Source organism: Cervus canadensis, chromosome 22 (assembly GCF_019320065.1).
Source record: "Cervus canadensis isolate Bull #8, Minnesota chromosome 22, ASM1932006v1, whole genome shotgun sequence".
Lineage (NCBI taxonomy): Eukaryota > Metazoa > Chordata > Mammalia > Artiodactyla > Cervidae > Cervus > Cervus canadensis.
Window position 1 is genome coordinate 27,217,251 of NC_057407.1, and position 14,176 is coordinate 27,231,426.

Below are 14,176 nucleotides of genomic sequence, written 5' to 3' on the forward strand. Positions count from 1 at the left end.
CCAAGCCTGGCCTCTAGAGCGTGTGCTCCGCAACAAGAGGAGCCAGCGCAGTGAGAAAGCCAAGCACCGCAAACCAGAGGAGTCCCCGCTCTCTGCAACTGGAGAAAAGCCGATGCAGTGACAAAGACCGGGCACAGCCGAAACTGAACAAATTAATAAACAGTGCGGCCGCCTTGTGGACATTTCCCATAACAACTTTAAAATCGCTGCTTACGGGCACCTCATATTCGCCCTGCGGGGCTGTAAAGGACATCTCTCCTCAAGAAATGTCGTGGGATAGGTAGGTAATTGAAATCAAGAATTCAAAACAGGTCAGACTATAAGGAAGCCAATCTGAAGAGGTCAGTTTAACACATGCTATTTTAAAGCACAAGATTCTCCACATGGCTCATCATTAACCATCTGAAAATCAAAGCAGCAAAGTGTCACCTTGCACTAGTCAGAGTGGCCATCATCAAAAACCTACAAAGAATGAATGCTGGGGAGGTTGTGGAAGAAAGAGAACCCTCTTCCTACACTCTTAGTGGGGATGTAAATTGGTATAGGCACTATAGAGAAAAGTATAACGTTTCCTTAAAAAACTAAGAACTGAGCTAGCATATGATCTAGCACTCCCACTCCTGGGCATATATATCCACAGAAAACAGTAATTCACAAATATAAATGCACCCCAAGTTTCACTCCAGCACTGTTAACATTAGCCAAGACAGGGAAGCAATCTAAATGGCTATCAGTAGATGAATGGACAACGAAGATGTTGTATATATACACATGGAATATGACTCAGTCATTAAAAGGAAAAATAATGCTGTTTACAGCAACATGGATGGTACTGGAGATTATCAAATAAAATCAGAAAGAGAAAAATAAGTATCATGTAATATCACCTCTATGTGGAATCTTTTTTAAAAACTATAATTTATTTATTTATTAACTTATTAGCAAAAGAACTTAATGGTTCCCAGGGGTGAAAGTCTAGATTGGGAGTCTGGAATTTGCATTTACACACTGCTATATTTTTCTTTTATCTGTAAACGTATTTGTTACAAGTATATGTCCCAAACCATGAGGTCATTTTAAAATGATTAAACATATATACATATGTGTGTGATAGTTAATATATAATGGCATGTTACATATATAAATTCAGAACTTCTTTATTGATGTAAAACTGAAAATTACACACGGCTGTATTAAAATAGATAACCAACAAGGACCTATTATATAGCGGCATGGAACTCTGCTTAGTAAATAGGAAAAAACTTTGAAAAAGAATAGATACATGTATATGTATAACTGAATCACTTTGTTGGACACCTGAAACGCAATCCTGTTAACTATACTCCGATAAAAATAATTTTAAAAAACTACAGAAAAAGCACATACATTTCAAGTGTCATGGAACATTTTCCAGGATAGATCACTTTATTGCCATAAAACAAGTCTCAATAAATTTAAGATGACTGAAATCAAGCATCTTTACCAACCAGAAGAACGAAACAAGACATCAAATCACAAGAAGAAACTTGGAAAAAACACAAAGATGAGGCAACTGAATAACATGTTACTTAAAAAAATCCAATGAGTCAATGAAGAAGTCAAAGAGGAAGTCAGAAATATCTCAAAAATAAAAATAAAATACAATTTTCCAAAATCTATAGGAGGCAGGAAATGTAGTTCTAAGAGGGAAGTCATAGTGATACAGGCCTGACTCAAGAAACAAGGAAAATCTGAAACAACCTAAGTCACCATCTAAAGAAATCAGAAGAACAAAAACGGCCTAAAGTCAGCATAAGAAAGAAATATCAGAGCAGAAACAAATGAAATAGAGGCTAAAAAGAAAACAGACAAGATCAATGAAACTAAGAGCTGGTTCTCTGAAAAGATAAACAAAATTGATTAACCTTTAGACTCACCAAGCAAAAAAAGGGCCCAAATAAATAAAATTGGAAATGAAAGAAAAGTTACAACCGACACCACAGAAATACAAAGAATAGTAAGAGATTAGTACAGATGATTATATACCAACTTTGAACAACCTCAAAGAAATCTAGAAACACATCCTTCTAAGACAATCAAGAAGAAATAGAAAATGTGAATAAATTGATTACTAGTATTGAAATTGAATCAGTAATCAAAAAACTCACAACAAAGTCCAGGACAAGATGGCTTCACAGATGAATTCTATAAAACACTTAAAGAAGAGTTAATACCTATACTTCTCATATGATTCCAAAAATTTAAAGAGGAAAGAATGCTTCCAAACTCATTATCCTTATACTAAAACTACAGACCAAGACTCTACCAAAAAAAAAGAAAAGAAAATTACGGACCATGGTACATAGTGAACATAGATGCAAAAAAATCTCAAAAAAATATTAGCAAACCTAATTCAACAATATACATTTAAAAGACCATGGCAGTGGTTCAGTCATTCAGTCGTGTCCAACTTTCTGCGACCCTGTGGACTGTAGCCTGCCAGGCTCCCCTGTCCATGGGATTCTCCAGGGAAGAATACTTGAATGCACTGCCTTTTCCTTCTCCAGGGGATCTTCCTGACCTGGGGATAGAACTGGGGTCTCCTGCATTGGCAGGCAGATTCTTTACCAACTGAGCCACCAGGGAAATCCTAAAAGGACCAGATGCCATGATTAAGTGGGATTTATTCCAGGAATTCTAGGGTGATTCAGTATCTGCAAATCAATCAATGTGATACACCACATTTACAAAATAAAGGAGAAAACTGCATGAGCATCTCAACAGGTAAAGAAAAAGCATTTTACAAAATTCAACATCCAGTTGCTTAAAAGGTCACAACAAAGTGAGTATAGAGGAACACACCTCCCATAATATAAGCCACATACAAGAGACCGTGGGTAGCACCACACTCGAAGGTGAAAAGCTGAGCGCTTTTCCTCTAAGATCAGGAACGAGACAAGGATCCTGCCATCACCACTTTTATTCAACACAGTATTGAAGTCCTACTACTACGAAAAAGAAATAAAAGTTATCCAGATTAGAAAGAAAGAAGTAAAACCGTCACTGTTTGCAGATATTACAATAGTATATATTTTAAAAAACCTTAAAGATACCACCAAAAAACTGTTAACACTGATCAATGGACTTAGTAAAGTTGCAGAATACAAAAATCAATATACATAAGTATATTATATTTCTATAAACTAGTAACAAACTATCAGAAAGAAAAATTCAGAAAAGGATTCCACATGGGATAAGTCAACCTCATACACCATTGGTGGGAATTTAAATTGGTGCAGCCAATTTTCCATGGAAAACAGTATGGAGATTTCTCAAAATACTAATAATAGAACTACCATATGATCCAGCTATCCCATTTCTGGCTATTCATCCAAAGAATACAAAAACACTATCTGGAAAAGAAATATGCAACCTTATGTTCATTGCAGCATTATTTACAAGAGCTTATGTATAGATAAAGAAGACGTGAGAGATGTGTGTGTATATGTGTGTGTGTGTGTGCACGCACACACACTTAGTCGTGTCCAGCTCTTTGAGACCCCATGGACTGCAGCCCACCCTGCTCCTCTGTCTGTGGGATTATCCCAGCAAGAATACTGGACTGGGTTGCCATGCTCTCCTCCAGGGGATCTTCTTGACCCAGGGATTTAACCCATGTCTCCTGCATTGGCAGGCAGATTCTTTACCACTGAGCCATGTGGGAAGTCCCTAAACATACACACACACACACACACACAATGGAATATTACTCAGCCATAGAAAGAATGAAACTCTTGTCATTTACAACAACATGAATGTATCTAAAGGGTAATGCTAAGTGAAATATGTCAGATAAAGAAAAAAATAACATACGATTTCACTTGTATGTGGAATCTATAAAACAAAATAAATGAACAAACAAAACAGAAAAAAAATTCAAAGATACAGAAAAAAAAAAAAACTGGTGGTCTCCAAGAGGGGAGAAGTGCGGGAGGTTGGACAAAACAGGTGAAGAGAATGAAGAGTACAAACTTCCAGTTGTAAATTAAGCCATGGGGATATAATATACAGTATGGGGTCACAATCAGTAATACTGTAATAACTTCGTATGGCAACAGATAGTTACTAGACTCACCATGGTGATCACTGTGTAATGTGTATCAATGTTGAATCACTGTGTTGAACACTCAAAGCTATCATAATACTGTCAACTATAATTCAACAAAAACAATAAAAATCGACGTGATTTTTATTAAAAAATTAAAAATCTACAGAGGCAAGCAAACACTGTTGTTACTTTTCGAAATGAATCTGTGATGAGTGAAGATGAAATAATTCTGCCATGCTAAAACTGAGCAAGCATCAGCCAATGCAGAGAGATGTAAATAAAAGATCCCGTTCCCATTCTCAAGCAACTTGTAGACTAATGGGAAGACAAACATTCAGGGAGTTTTTACAACAAGAAGGCTGGGCACTGAAGAATTGATGTTTTTCAACTGTGGTGTTGGAGAAGACTCTTGAGAGTTTCTTGGATGGCAAGGAGATCAAACCAGTCCATCCTAAAGGAGATCAGTCCTGAATACTCATTGGAAGGACTGATGCTAAAGCTAAAATTTCAATACTTTGGCCACCTGATGTGAAGAGCTGACTCATTAGAAGAGACCCTGATGCTGGGAAAGATTGAAGTCAAGAGGAGAAAGGGATGACAGAGGATGAGATGGTTGGATGGCATCACCGACTGTATGGCCATGAGTCTGAGCAAGCTCCGGGAGATGGTGAAGGACAGGGAAGCCTGGCGTGCTGCAGTCCATGGGGTCGCAAAGAGTCGGACTCGACTGAGTGAATACAGAGCAACAATGACGAAGACAACAGACTGTTCCAGCTGGAGAGCCAAAACTAGCAATTTTTAAAAAAATGTTAAAGCTCCTCATTCCTTTTTTTTTTTTTTTTTAACTTAGGTCTATAATCCTTTATCTTTAATCCCCAAATCGAAAAAGCTCTGAAAATGGCAAGAATTTCTTTAGGATGGTAGCAATACCTGACTTGAATTAACATGAGGCTCTTCATCTTGCCTTATCCCATCCTGCATGAATATTCATATATTTCACTGCTTAAATATTAGTATCTGTGATTATGGGGTGCAACTGAAGACGACTTCAGGACTGTTAGCTAATAGATGGTATATGTACTTCTTTACCTTGAGAAAATCTGATGAAATCTGCATTTGGCGACTCACCCGGTTTCTGGTGAGGAACCATAGTCAGGAAACATTCCACTTTCACCTTCCAGCTTGAAAGGTGGCTAAGATCATGCTGATACAGACCACGGGGCATATATACCACACAAGTATGCTGTCCAACCTAGAAATCTGTGTCTGCGTTTGGTAGGGGAGTTGGCACGTGTAAGTCAGCTATTATTGTCAACTGTATAATTCCAGAGATAAGAATGTATTTGTGTGTTTTAACCACTTACCTTTAGAGATGCATCTGGTAAGACAGGAAGTGTTCCGTTTCACAGAGGTTCCATGCCGCTATAGAGAAACAGCTACAAGACTTACCTCCTGATTGTGTGTGTTCCCCTGGGGACTGACACTTGAGTCTAACAAGGTGTCTGCTGGAACGAGCCAGGGGCATAAAAGGAATCAGTCCCAGGCCTCCATCTAGAGCCATCAACCCTCATTCATTTTTCTAAACTGCTGGCACAGTACTCAGCTAGGGGATGTGGAAACAACAAATAAATGATACATGATCCCAGACTATTCTCAGGGAACCTGCTCCAAAGATGTCTCACAAATAGTAAACTAGAAGGAAAAAAAAAAAAAGAGAGGGTATTAGTCTGTAACGTTAAAGGGGAGGTGAGAAAACCAGGTTGCTAAATTTTTTGAGCAACATTTGAGAGCAGGGAGAAGAGTGTGTTTGGGGAGGTGACTGCTCCACTGGATGATATTTGAAGAGACATCCGGGCAAGAAGAAATCAAAGCATATCTTCCTAATTCTCCAGTAAGAGAACTCCTCGTTGGTACCTTTTGAGAGACATCATCAATGCCTTCCTCATCAAGAAATATGTGGGGTTATATTTATGCTCATTTTTATTTAATTTTATTTTTTGCCACACTGGGTCTTCATTGCTACCCACAGGCTTTCTCTAGCTGCATTGCACACCGGCTTCTTGGTGTGACACATGTGCTCCAGAGCGCAGGCTCAGTAGTTGGTGGCATATGGGCTTAGTTGGGGGGTCCTGGGGAATCCTCCCAGGCCAGGAATCAAACCTGTGACCCCTGCACTGGCAGGCAGATTCCTAACCACTGTACCACCAGGGAAGTCCCGTTATGTTCATTTTAAAAATGACACTGATGTAGTTGACCGAGGTGCAGCCTGCTTTTCTTTGGAGTTGCAAAGACGATGAAGCCAGAAGGTTGTTATAGTGTCAGGCCCTTTGGCAACATTAGGGAAGCTGACTGTAAAGGTCTTAACCTTCAACACAAGAGGGCTGAGCCCGAGTCGTGCCAGCAACCTGTCCCGGGAAGCAGGAACACTTGACCGTCTGCGATCGCTCCTCGATGCGGTTCCTGTTACAGCATCTGTGCACCGCCACCACCTCGCAGGTCCCTTGCTTGATTTGGTGGTGACCTGGTGGGTAACAGGGAACAAAACAGACCCGGTACTGTTAGAAGAAATGGAACTACCAAGAGGATCGACGATGCCACGACTACAGCTTTCAAACTCCATGTACTGTATTTATGAGTCTATGTAACTTTTTCATTTTGATGCAATCTTAAACTTAGATCAAGATAACAGGAATAGTGGCATGAACTCCTATGAGGCTGCAGTAGACAGAAATTTGGCTTCTGGGACCTTTAGTCCCCTGGTATCATTCCCATGGCTATGTTATGTTATTTACATGGTAGAGAGATTTTGCAGCTGTAATTAAGATTATTAATTGGTTGAGTTTCAGAGAGGGAGATTATCCTCGATTACCTTTGTGGAGCTAATGTCATCATGTGAGCCCTTCAAAGCAGAGAGAGAGAATCAAAAGGGGAAGTCGGGTTGAAAACATGAGGAGGGCTCATGTTTGTTGGCTTCAAGACAGAGGGGTCAAGAGTCAAGGAAATGGAGACTTCAGTCCTACAACTACAAGGAACTGAATTCTGCCAAAAACAGGGATGTGCTTGGAAACAGATTCTTCCGTAGGGACCCCATAGAGGAATGCTGTCCTCTTGATACCTTGAATTTAACCCAGATAAACCAGCCCAACTGTGCCAGTCTTCTCATAGAAACAAGCCACTAAATTTATGGTAATTTGTCACAGCAGCAATAGCAAACTGATATAAGACCTTTCACCAAGACACCCTAATCATTAACATGTGACCGCATTTGCTTCATCATTCACTTTCTTTCATATATTTTTTTCTGAGCCATTTAAGAGTAAGTATAAGACGTGCAATTCCTTCACCCCTAAATACTGTGTATTTCCCAAGAATAATTAATTAATTCTCTGACATAATTAACACATTCAGGACAATGAACGTTAACACAAAGCTATTATATAATCGACAATCCTCAGTTCAGTTCAATTGCTCAATCGTGTCCAACTCTTTGCGACCCCATGGACTGCAGCACGCCAGGCCTCCCTGTCAATCACCAACTCCTGGAGCTTGCTCAAACTCATGTCCATTGAGTTGGTAATGCCATCCAACCATCTCATCCTCTGTAGTCCCCTTCTCCTCCCACCTTCAATCATTCCTAGCATTAGGGTCTTTTCAAATGAGTCAGCTCTTTGCATCAGGTGGCCAAAGTAATTTCCCAAAGATGTTCTCCAGAGCAGTTTTCCTTCTCCCTCAGGATCTAATGCAGGATCCTGCATTATATTCAGTTCACTTTTCTTTAGTCTTCTTTTGTTAGAACTATTCCTCAGGCTTTATCTTTCACAACTTTGACATTTTTAAAGAATGCATGTCAGTTATTTTGTAGAATGTTCCTCACTTTGGATTTGTCTGATGTTTCCTCCTGATGAGTGTCAGGCAATGCACTTTTGGCAGATTACCCTAGAAGTGACACTATGTTCTCCTCTGTGCATCCTATCAGGAGGCACTTAATGTCCATTTATTCCACTACTGGTGCTGTAACTGTTAATTACTTGCTTAAGGTGGTGTCTACCATGTTTCTCCATTTCTAAAGGTATTATTTTGCCCTTTGTAATTAATAAGCATTTTAAGGGGATATATATTGAAATGATGGCAACACCCCATTCTTCATCAAATGTTCATCCACTATTTTTAGCATCCATCGATGACTTCCATCTGAGCCAGTTATTAACATGATGGTTGCACAACTGATTCTATATTAATGTTCAAATTATCTCAGATCTAGACAGGAGGAGACCCTTCACATTGGCAGCTCTGTCATTTTGACATATCCCCATTACTCTTTGAGTTCTTACTAACTTTCTGGCTCAAATGGAGACTCAAAGATGTGCCAAACTCACCCTTTATTTTCCCTGCCGTCATCATTTTACTCAAAGGAGACCTGTTTGTTTTCAGTGGGGCATCAGATTTAGAAACCAAGGTCTTGGCACAAAGGTTTATTCACTGCTACCAGGGAGTGATTTGGGGCTGAAAGGACAGATAGATCTAGGAGTGTGTGTGTGCATGTGTGTGTACAGTGTAAGTTCCTACCAATATCTCCAATTTCAACCTAGCGCCACAGGTTCTCACTACTCTGTCCACAATTCTCTATTTGTATCTCCTGACACCAACAATGACAAACCTGACTTCCATAGTCCTGTAACAAACAAAAAGTAGTTTAATTTACTTTGGAGTTCATTTTATCAGTTAGAACTCTTCTGTTGTAACAACGGAAACAGATCTGAGCTCACTTAATTCAAAGAGGATTTACTGGAGAAGTATCAGGAGAGTGCAGAGCAAAGACAGAACTTAGGTTAATAATGTGTGCGCGCTTAGTCACTCAGTCGTGTCTGACTCTTTGCGACCCCGTGGACTGTAGCCCGCCAGGCTCCTCTGTCCATGGGATTTCCCCCAGACAAGAATACTGGAGTGGGTTGCCAAGCCCTCCTCCAGGGGATCTTCCCAATCCAGGGATGGAACCCAGGTCTCCTGCATTGCAGGCAGATTCTTTACCATCTGAGCCAGCAGGGAAAGTCCAGGTTAATAATAGTTGAACCTATTCTCATGAGTGACCCTGAGGAAATGATTCTACTCAATGACTCTGCCATTCTGTTCAAGGTCAGGTCAGCTGTGGCAACCACCATCTAGGGCGATCCCCAGTCAGCCCTGCCTCCTCCAGCCCACACGTTGGTGCAGTCCCTTCCCATGTGGGACCAGGGCGGGTCTGCAGGACCAAGAGCCTGCCGTAGTAATATGGCACGTCCAAAATTAGGGGGCCGCTCTTTCTGTGCCCTCTGGATCACTCACTCGAGGGAAACCATGGCGTAAGTGGCCCTTATAAAGAGGGCCCTTATAATAAAGAAACTTAAGACTCTTGCCACTAAACCCCGTGAGTGAGCTTCTAGGTGTATTTCCTCGGATGCTGCCCCAGCCCTGGTCTTTGTACCAAGACAACAGCCAACACCAGAAGCAGTGGTTTGTGGAAACCGTGCTGCAAGCAGCTCTCTGGAGAGGGTCTGGTGGCCAGGAGTTAAAGTCTGTTGCCACCAGCCACAGAAGTGAGTAAAATAATATACAGTTGACCTGTGAACAATGCAGGAGTTAGAAGCACCAGTTCCCACACAAAATTGAAAATCTGAGTATAACTTATGGTTGGCGCTCCTTACCTATAGTTACACATCCACAAATTCAGCCAACCACAGGTCATGTGGCACCATAGTGCATATTTATTAAGGAAAATCAGAGTATACTGGACCTGCACAGTTCAAGCCTGTGTTGTTCAAAGGTCAACTGTATGTCGTTTCAAGCCTAAGATCAGGGCTAATTTGTTACACAGTAACAGATAACTAATACACTAACTCTGGTTATAACTAGTATGGAAAGACTTAGCTTTGCTCTGATAAAAAAAAAAAAAAGAATATAAACAAGATTGCAGAGGTAGTGTTCAGAAATTATTAATGAAAGGCAAGTTTTTTGAGCACCCTCAGAGCACTCACCTCATGGTTTTCACAGATTCCATTTACATATAAATTGTTCTGTGAATTACAAGAAATCTCATCTACTCATTAAAACAGGTTTCCCCAAGGAGTCCCACGGGTTAATGTGTTGCTCAGTCTCTGTTGCTTGGTGTATGTGCTTCAAATGATAAAACTCATTTTAAAAATTCCATATTTCAGATTTTCAGTCCATAAAGACAGGCCTTCTACAAAACAATCTCTGTATCATGCTGAATGATTTTCTGGCCCTTCCCTGTCATACCATCTTAAACGGTGAAAAACGAAATCCAAATCACAGTAAGAACAAACACTAAGGCAGTTTCATTTGTAAAATACATAAAAGTGGAACCAGTACCCAGAGAGTCAAACCACCAACATGAGGGACAGCTTTCAATCCACAACACAAGAGCACATAAATATGAAAGACATAATTAAAACTATAAACCTAATTAAATGTTCACAAGAAGAGTGTTTATTTCCCATAGGTAGTTGTGTATGACTGTAAGAAAGCACATAAATAAAAAATAAAGAGTAATTACAGTGTCGGTAAAGTAGCACGGAACTTCAGCAGCACGTGAGCAGAGAAGTGACGACGGGCAAGAGTTCACGGGGAGAGTCTTTCCCCAGTTTCCAGCTGCACGTAAGCACCTTCGGGTCAAACGACCCCAGACAGGTAACGACTGGGGGCCGGGGGAGAGGGCTGGCCAATCCTCTCTCAGTGACCCCCTCCCCGTCAGCTGCCACGACACACGAACACGGGCTGGGTGGCCTCAAAAACAGACATTTGTGTCTCAGAGTTCTGAAAGCTAGACACCCAAGAACAAGGTGCTGGGCGATTCAATTCCTGGTGAGAGTTCTTTCCCTGGCTTTAGACAGTCTGTTTTAAAAAAAAAAAAAAATTTAATTTACTTACTTTAGTTTTCTGGCTACACAGCATGTGGGTAAGCTGTTAGTTCACCTGACCAGGGATGGAACCTGCGCCCCCTGAGTTGGAAGGTTAGAGTCACAACCAACGGACCGCAGGGAAGTCCCCCTCCTTCTTACTGTGTCCCCACACGGCAGAGATAGCACAAGAGCATTGCTTCCTCTGCCCTCTAAGGACACCAGCCCTATTAAATTAGGGTCCACCCGATGACCTCATTTAACTTTTATCACCTCCTCACAGACCCTGTCTCCAAATACAGTCACATTTGGGAGTCAGGGCTTCAACATATGAATTTGGTGGGGGAAGTCTGTAACAGCCATCATGCCTTAATTAGGTCTTAAATGGCCATAGAGAGTCTATAATGAAAGCAGCTCTAAACCTCATTAAGAAAATAAAAGAAATATGCTTTAGTAACTTCCTAGACTAGCCAAGAAGTGATGTGAACATTCATTAATAATATAGTTTGCTGAGAGTTTTGTTGCTATTTAGATAACCATCCACAAGTGCAAATAGATTTTTTTTCTATTCAGTCTTGTCTCGGAATAATCAGCTTGCCTGGTGTAGATTTTATTCATTTATATAGCACCAACTCTGGTACTTTATTGATTTTAAGAAACTTTTTTTTTTTTCATCTTTTAACATGTCAGGAGATGTCACAACTGGTAGCATCTTACCATTATAATTGGCATTGCTTTCCCTTCTTTGAAATACACAAAATAGCAGTGTATTTCGCAACGGACAGCATTTCTGACTTGATAAACTATGGCAGGTTGCAAGCACTGTTCTAAACTTCCTATAAATATTGTCCTACGTAATCTTTAAAAATGCTATGATGTAGGTACTATTTTCATTTCCATTTTACATTTAACAAAATATCCAGAAATTAATTTGCCCACATTAACAAAACTAGAGAATGGAAAGAGGAAAGATTCAAACCTACATAGTGTCTATGATGTCAGAGGATGGTGGAAAGTGTAGTAGCTATGGTAGCAAATATTTTACCATGTGTATGCTCAGTTGCTCAGTCATGTGTGACTTTTTGCAACCCCATGGACTGTAGCCAGCCAGGCTCCTCTGTCCATGAGATTTTCCAGGCAAGAACGCTGCGGTGGGTTGCCATTTCCTCCTCCAGGGGAGCTTCCCGACACAGGAAATGAACCCACATTTCCTGCATCTCCTGCATTGACAGGCAGATTCTTTACCACTGAACCACCTGGGAAGCCCAATATTTACACTAAGTACAACCAAAATAGTGTGTCCACCTCAGCAAGTCACAAGACATGGCTCAGCCCCCCCAAATAAACATCTTTTCTACCTGAGGTCAGTGTTTGCGTGGCTCCACTGAGTTTCTAGAAATATGTGTACTGTTGACATTCAATAATAAGGTGTGCCTGGCTTCTTTGTCATCTTTGTTCCTGGCACTGGAGATGGGCACTCAGAAACAGGTACTTAATACAGATGAAGGAATGCCGGCAGAGGATAAGGATCCAGTGTGGGTGAATTCACTGATTATACATGCTTGAGCAGCTCATGTTTTAACCCTGTATTAGGCAGGGTTCTCCAGAGAAAGGGGACTGACAGGGGGTTGGGGGCGTGTGTATATACACAGAAAGAGATTTATCCTAAGGAACTGGCTCAAGTGATTATGGAAGCTGGCAATTCCCAAGATCTACAGGGTGAGTCAGCAAGCCGGAGAAGCGAGAGAGCCATGGGGTCATTCTAGCCCAAAGGTGGACAAACTCCAGACCCAGGAAGTGCGTGTGTTTCAGTCAGAGTCTAAAAACAGGAAAGGTTGGAAGAAATCTCTCTTATTCAAGAGGAACATACAGCTTTTTGCTCTATTTAGGCCTTCAACTGATTGGATGAGGCCCACTCATTTGGGGGAGGTCAACTTAGTCTATAGATTAACCTAAAATTCAAAAGATCATCTTATCCAAAACACCCTCACAGAAACACCCAGAATAATGTTTGACTAGGCACCCTGCCAGTCAAGCTGACATATAAATGTAATCATCATAAACATCATACATCTATCTATGAAGTTGCTAGACAGGAAAACAATGAGAGTAGAAAACAGACAAGAAACTAGTGGCCTAGTTCTCTATAAAGATGTACAAGAGGGATGCCTTGTTCAATAAGCTTAGTACCAGGAATTAGCCACTTCAGATAAATTCACTTAAAACAAAGATGCATTTTCTCTGTTAAACAGCAAGGAACATTTTGGTCGGGGATCTGTCCTGAAAACTACAGCTACATACATATAATAATATAAGGGCTATGCAGTAAGTGCGAAGTTGTGCTGAAATTTCTCATGTGAGGTTTACTTTAGAGCTTCAAGGTGTGGAGTGGAGGATGGACGAATGAGTTATCCAGAAGTGGAGCCAAGTTCACTGGACAGAAACTGGCCAAAGAAGGCAGAAGAAAAGAAAAATCACTATCCTTTTTTACGCCATTAATCCTTGTCAGTTTCTGAGCCACCCCTTCCAGGTTTCTCTGGATAGGTGGATGGAAGTGTATTTATTTATTTAACCAGCACTTCCATACAATGAACTATGTGCCAGACACTATTCTCAGAGCTCTTAGAGGCATATTTTATTAAACTGGGGAAACTTGAAACATTATTTATTTTTAATTTTACTTTTTTTTTAAATTGGAGGATAATTACTTTGCAATATTGTGATAGTTTCTGCCACCTATCTACATGAATCAGCCATAGGTATACATACGTCCCCTCCTTTTAAAATCTCCCAGCCCATCCCACCCCTCTAGGCTGTGACAGAGCACAGGCTTCGGGTCCCTGTGTTATACACCAAATTCCCACGGGCTATATATTTTACACACGGTAATATATACATTTCAGTGCTACTCTCTCAAATCATCTCACCTTCTTATTCTTTTCCACACTTGTGAATTTACAATCAGGTTGTATATGTCTTTTCCCAAAAGCTGACATAACATACTGGCAGAAGTGTAAAATCTAATATGCCTGGCTTCTCCCTCACCTGAATAATTTATGTATATGCCATTAAAAGAGTTATGACAATCCTTACAACAAAAATTCACTGCTTTGGGATTGCTACAGAGGATAGATTAACATTATCTGCTTAAATACATATCTGTTTTTCTTATTAAATATGTTTTTTTAAGAAAAGT

The 14,176-nt window shown here is 40.4% G+C and overlaps 1 protein-coding gene across 8 annotated transcripts in view; it reads right to left on the minus strand.

Moving 5' to 3' along the window:
• TAFA4 (TAFA chemokine like family member 4) overlaps nucleotides 1-14,176 on the minus strand; it is a 202,496-nt gene that overhangs the window by 20,169 nt on the left and 168,151 nt on the right. For all 8 annotated transcript variants that reach the window (XM_043442882.1, XM_043442883.1, XM_043442881.1 and 5 more), the window contains one exon: nucleotides 6,453-6,608. In XM_043442882.1, the coding sequence (XP_043298817.1) occupies nucleotides 6,453-6,608 (156 nt within the window). The remainder of the gene's footprint in view (nucleotides 1-6,452; nucleotides 6,609-14,176) is intronic.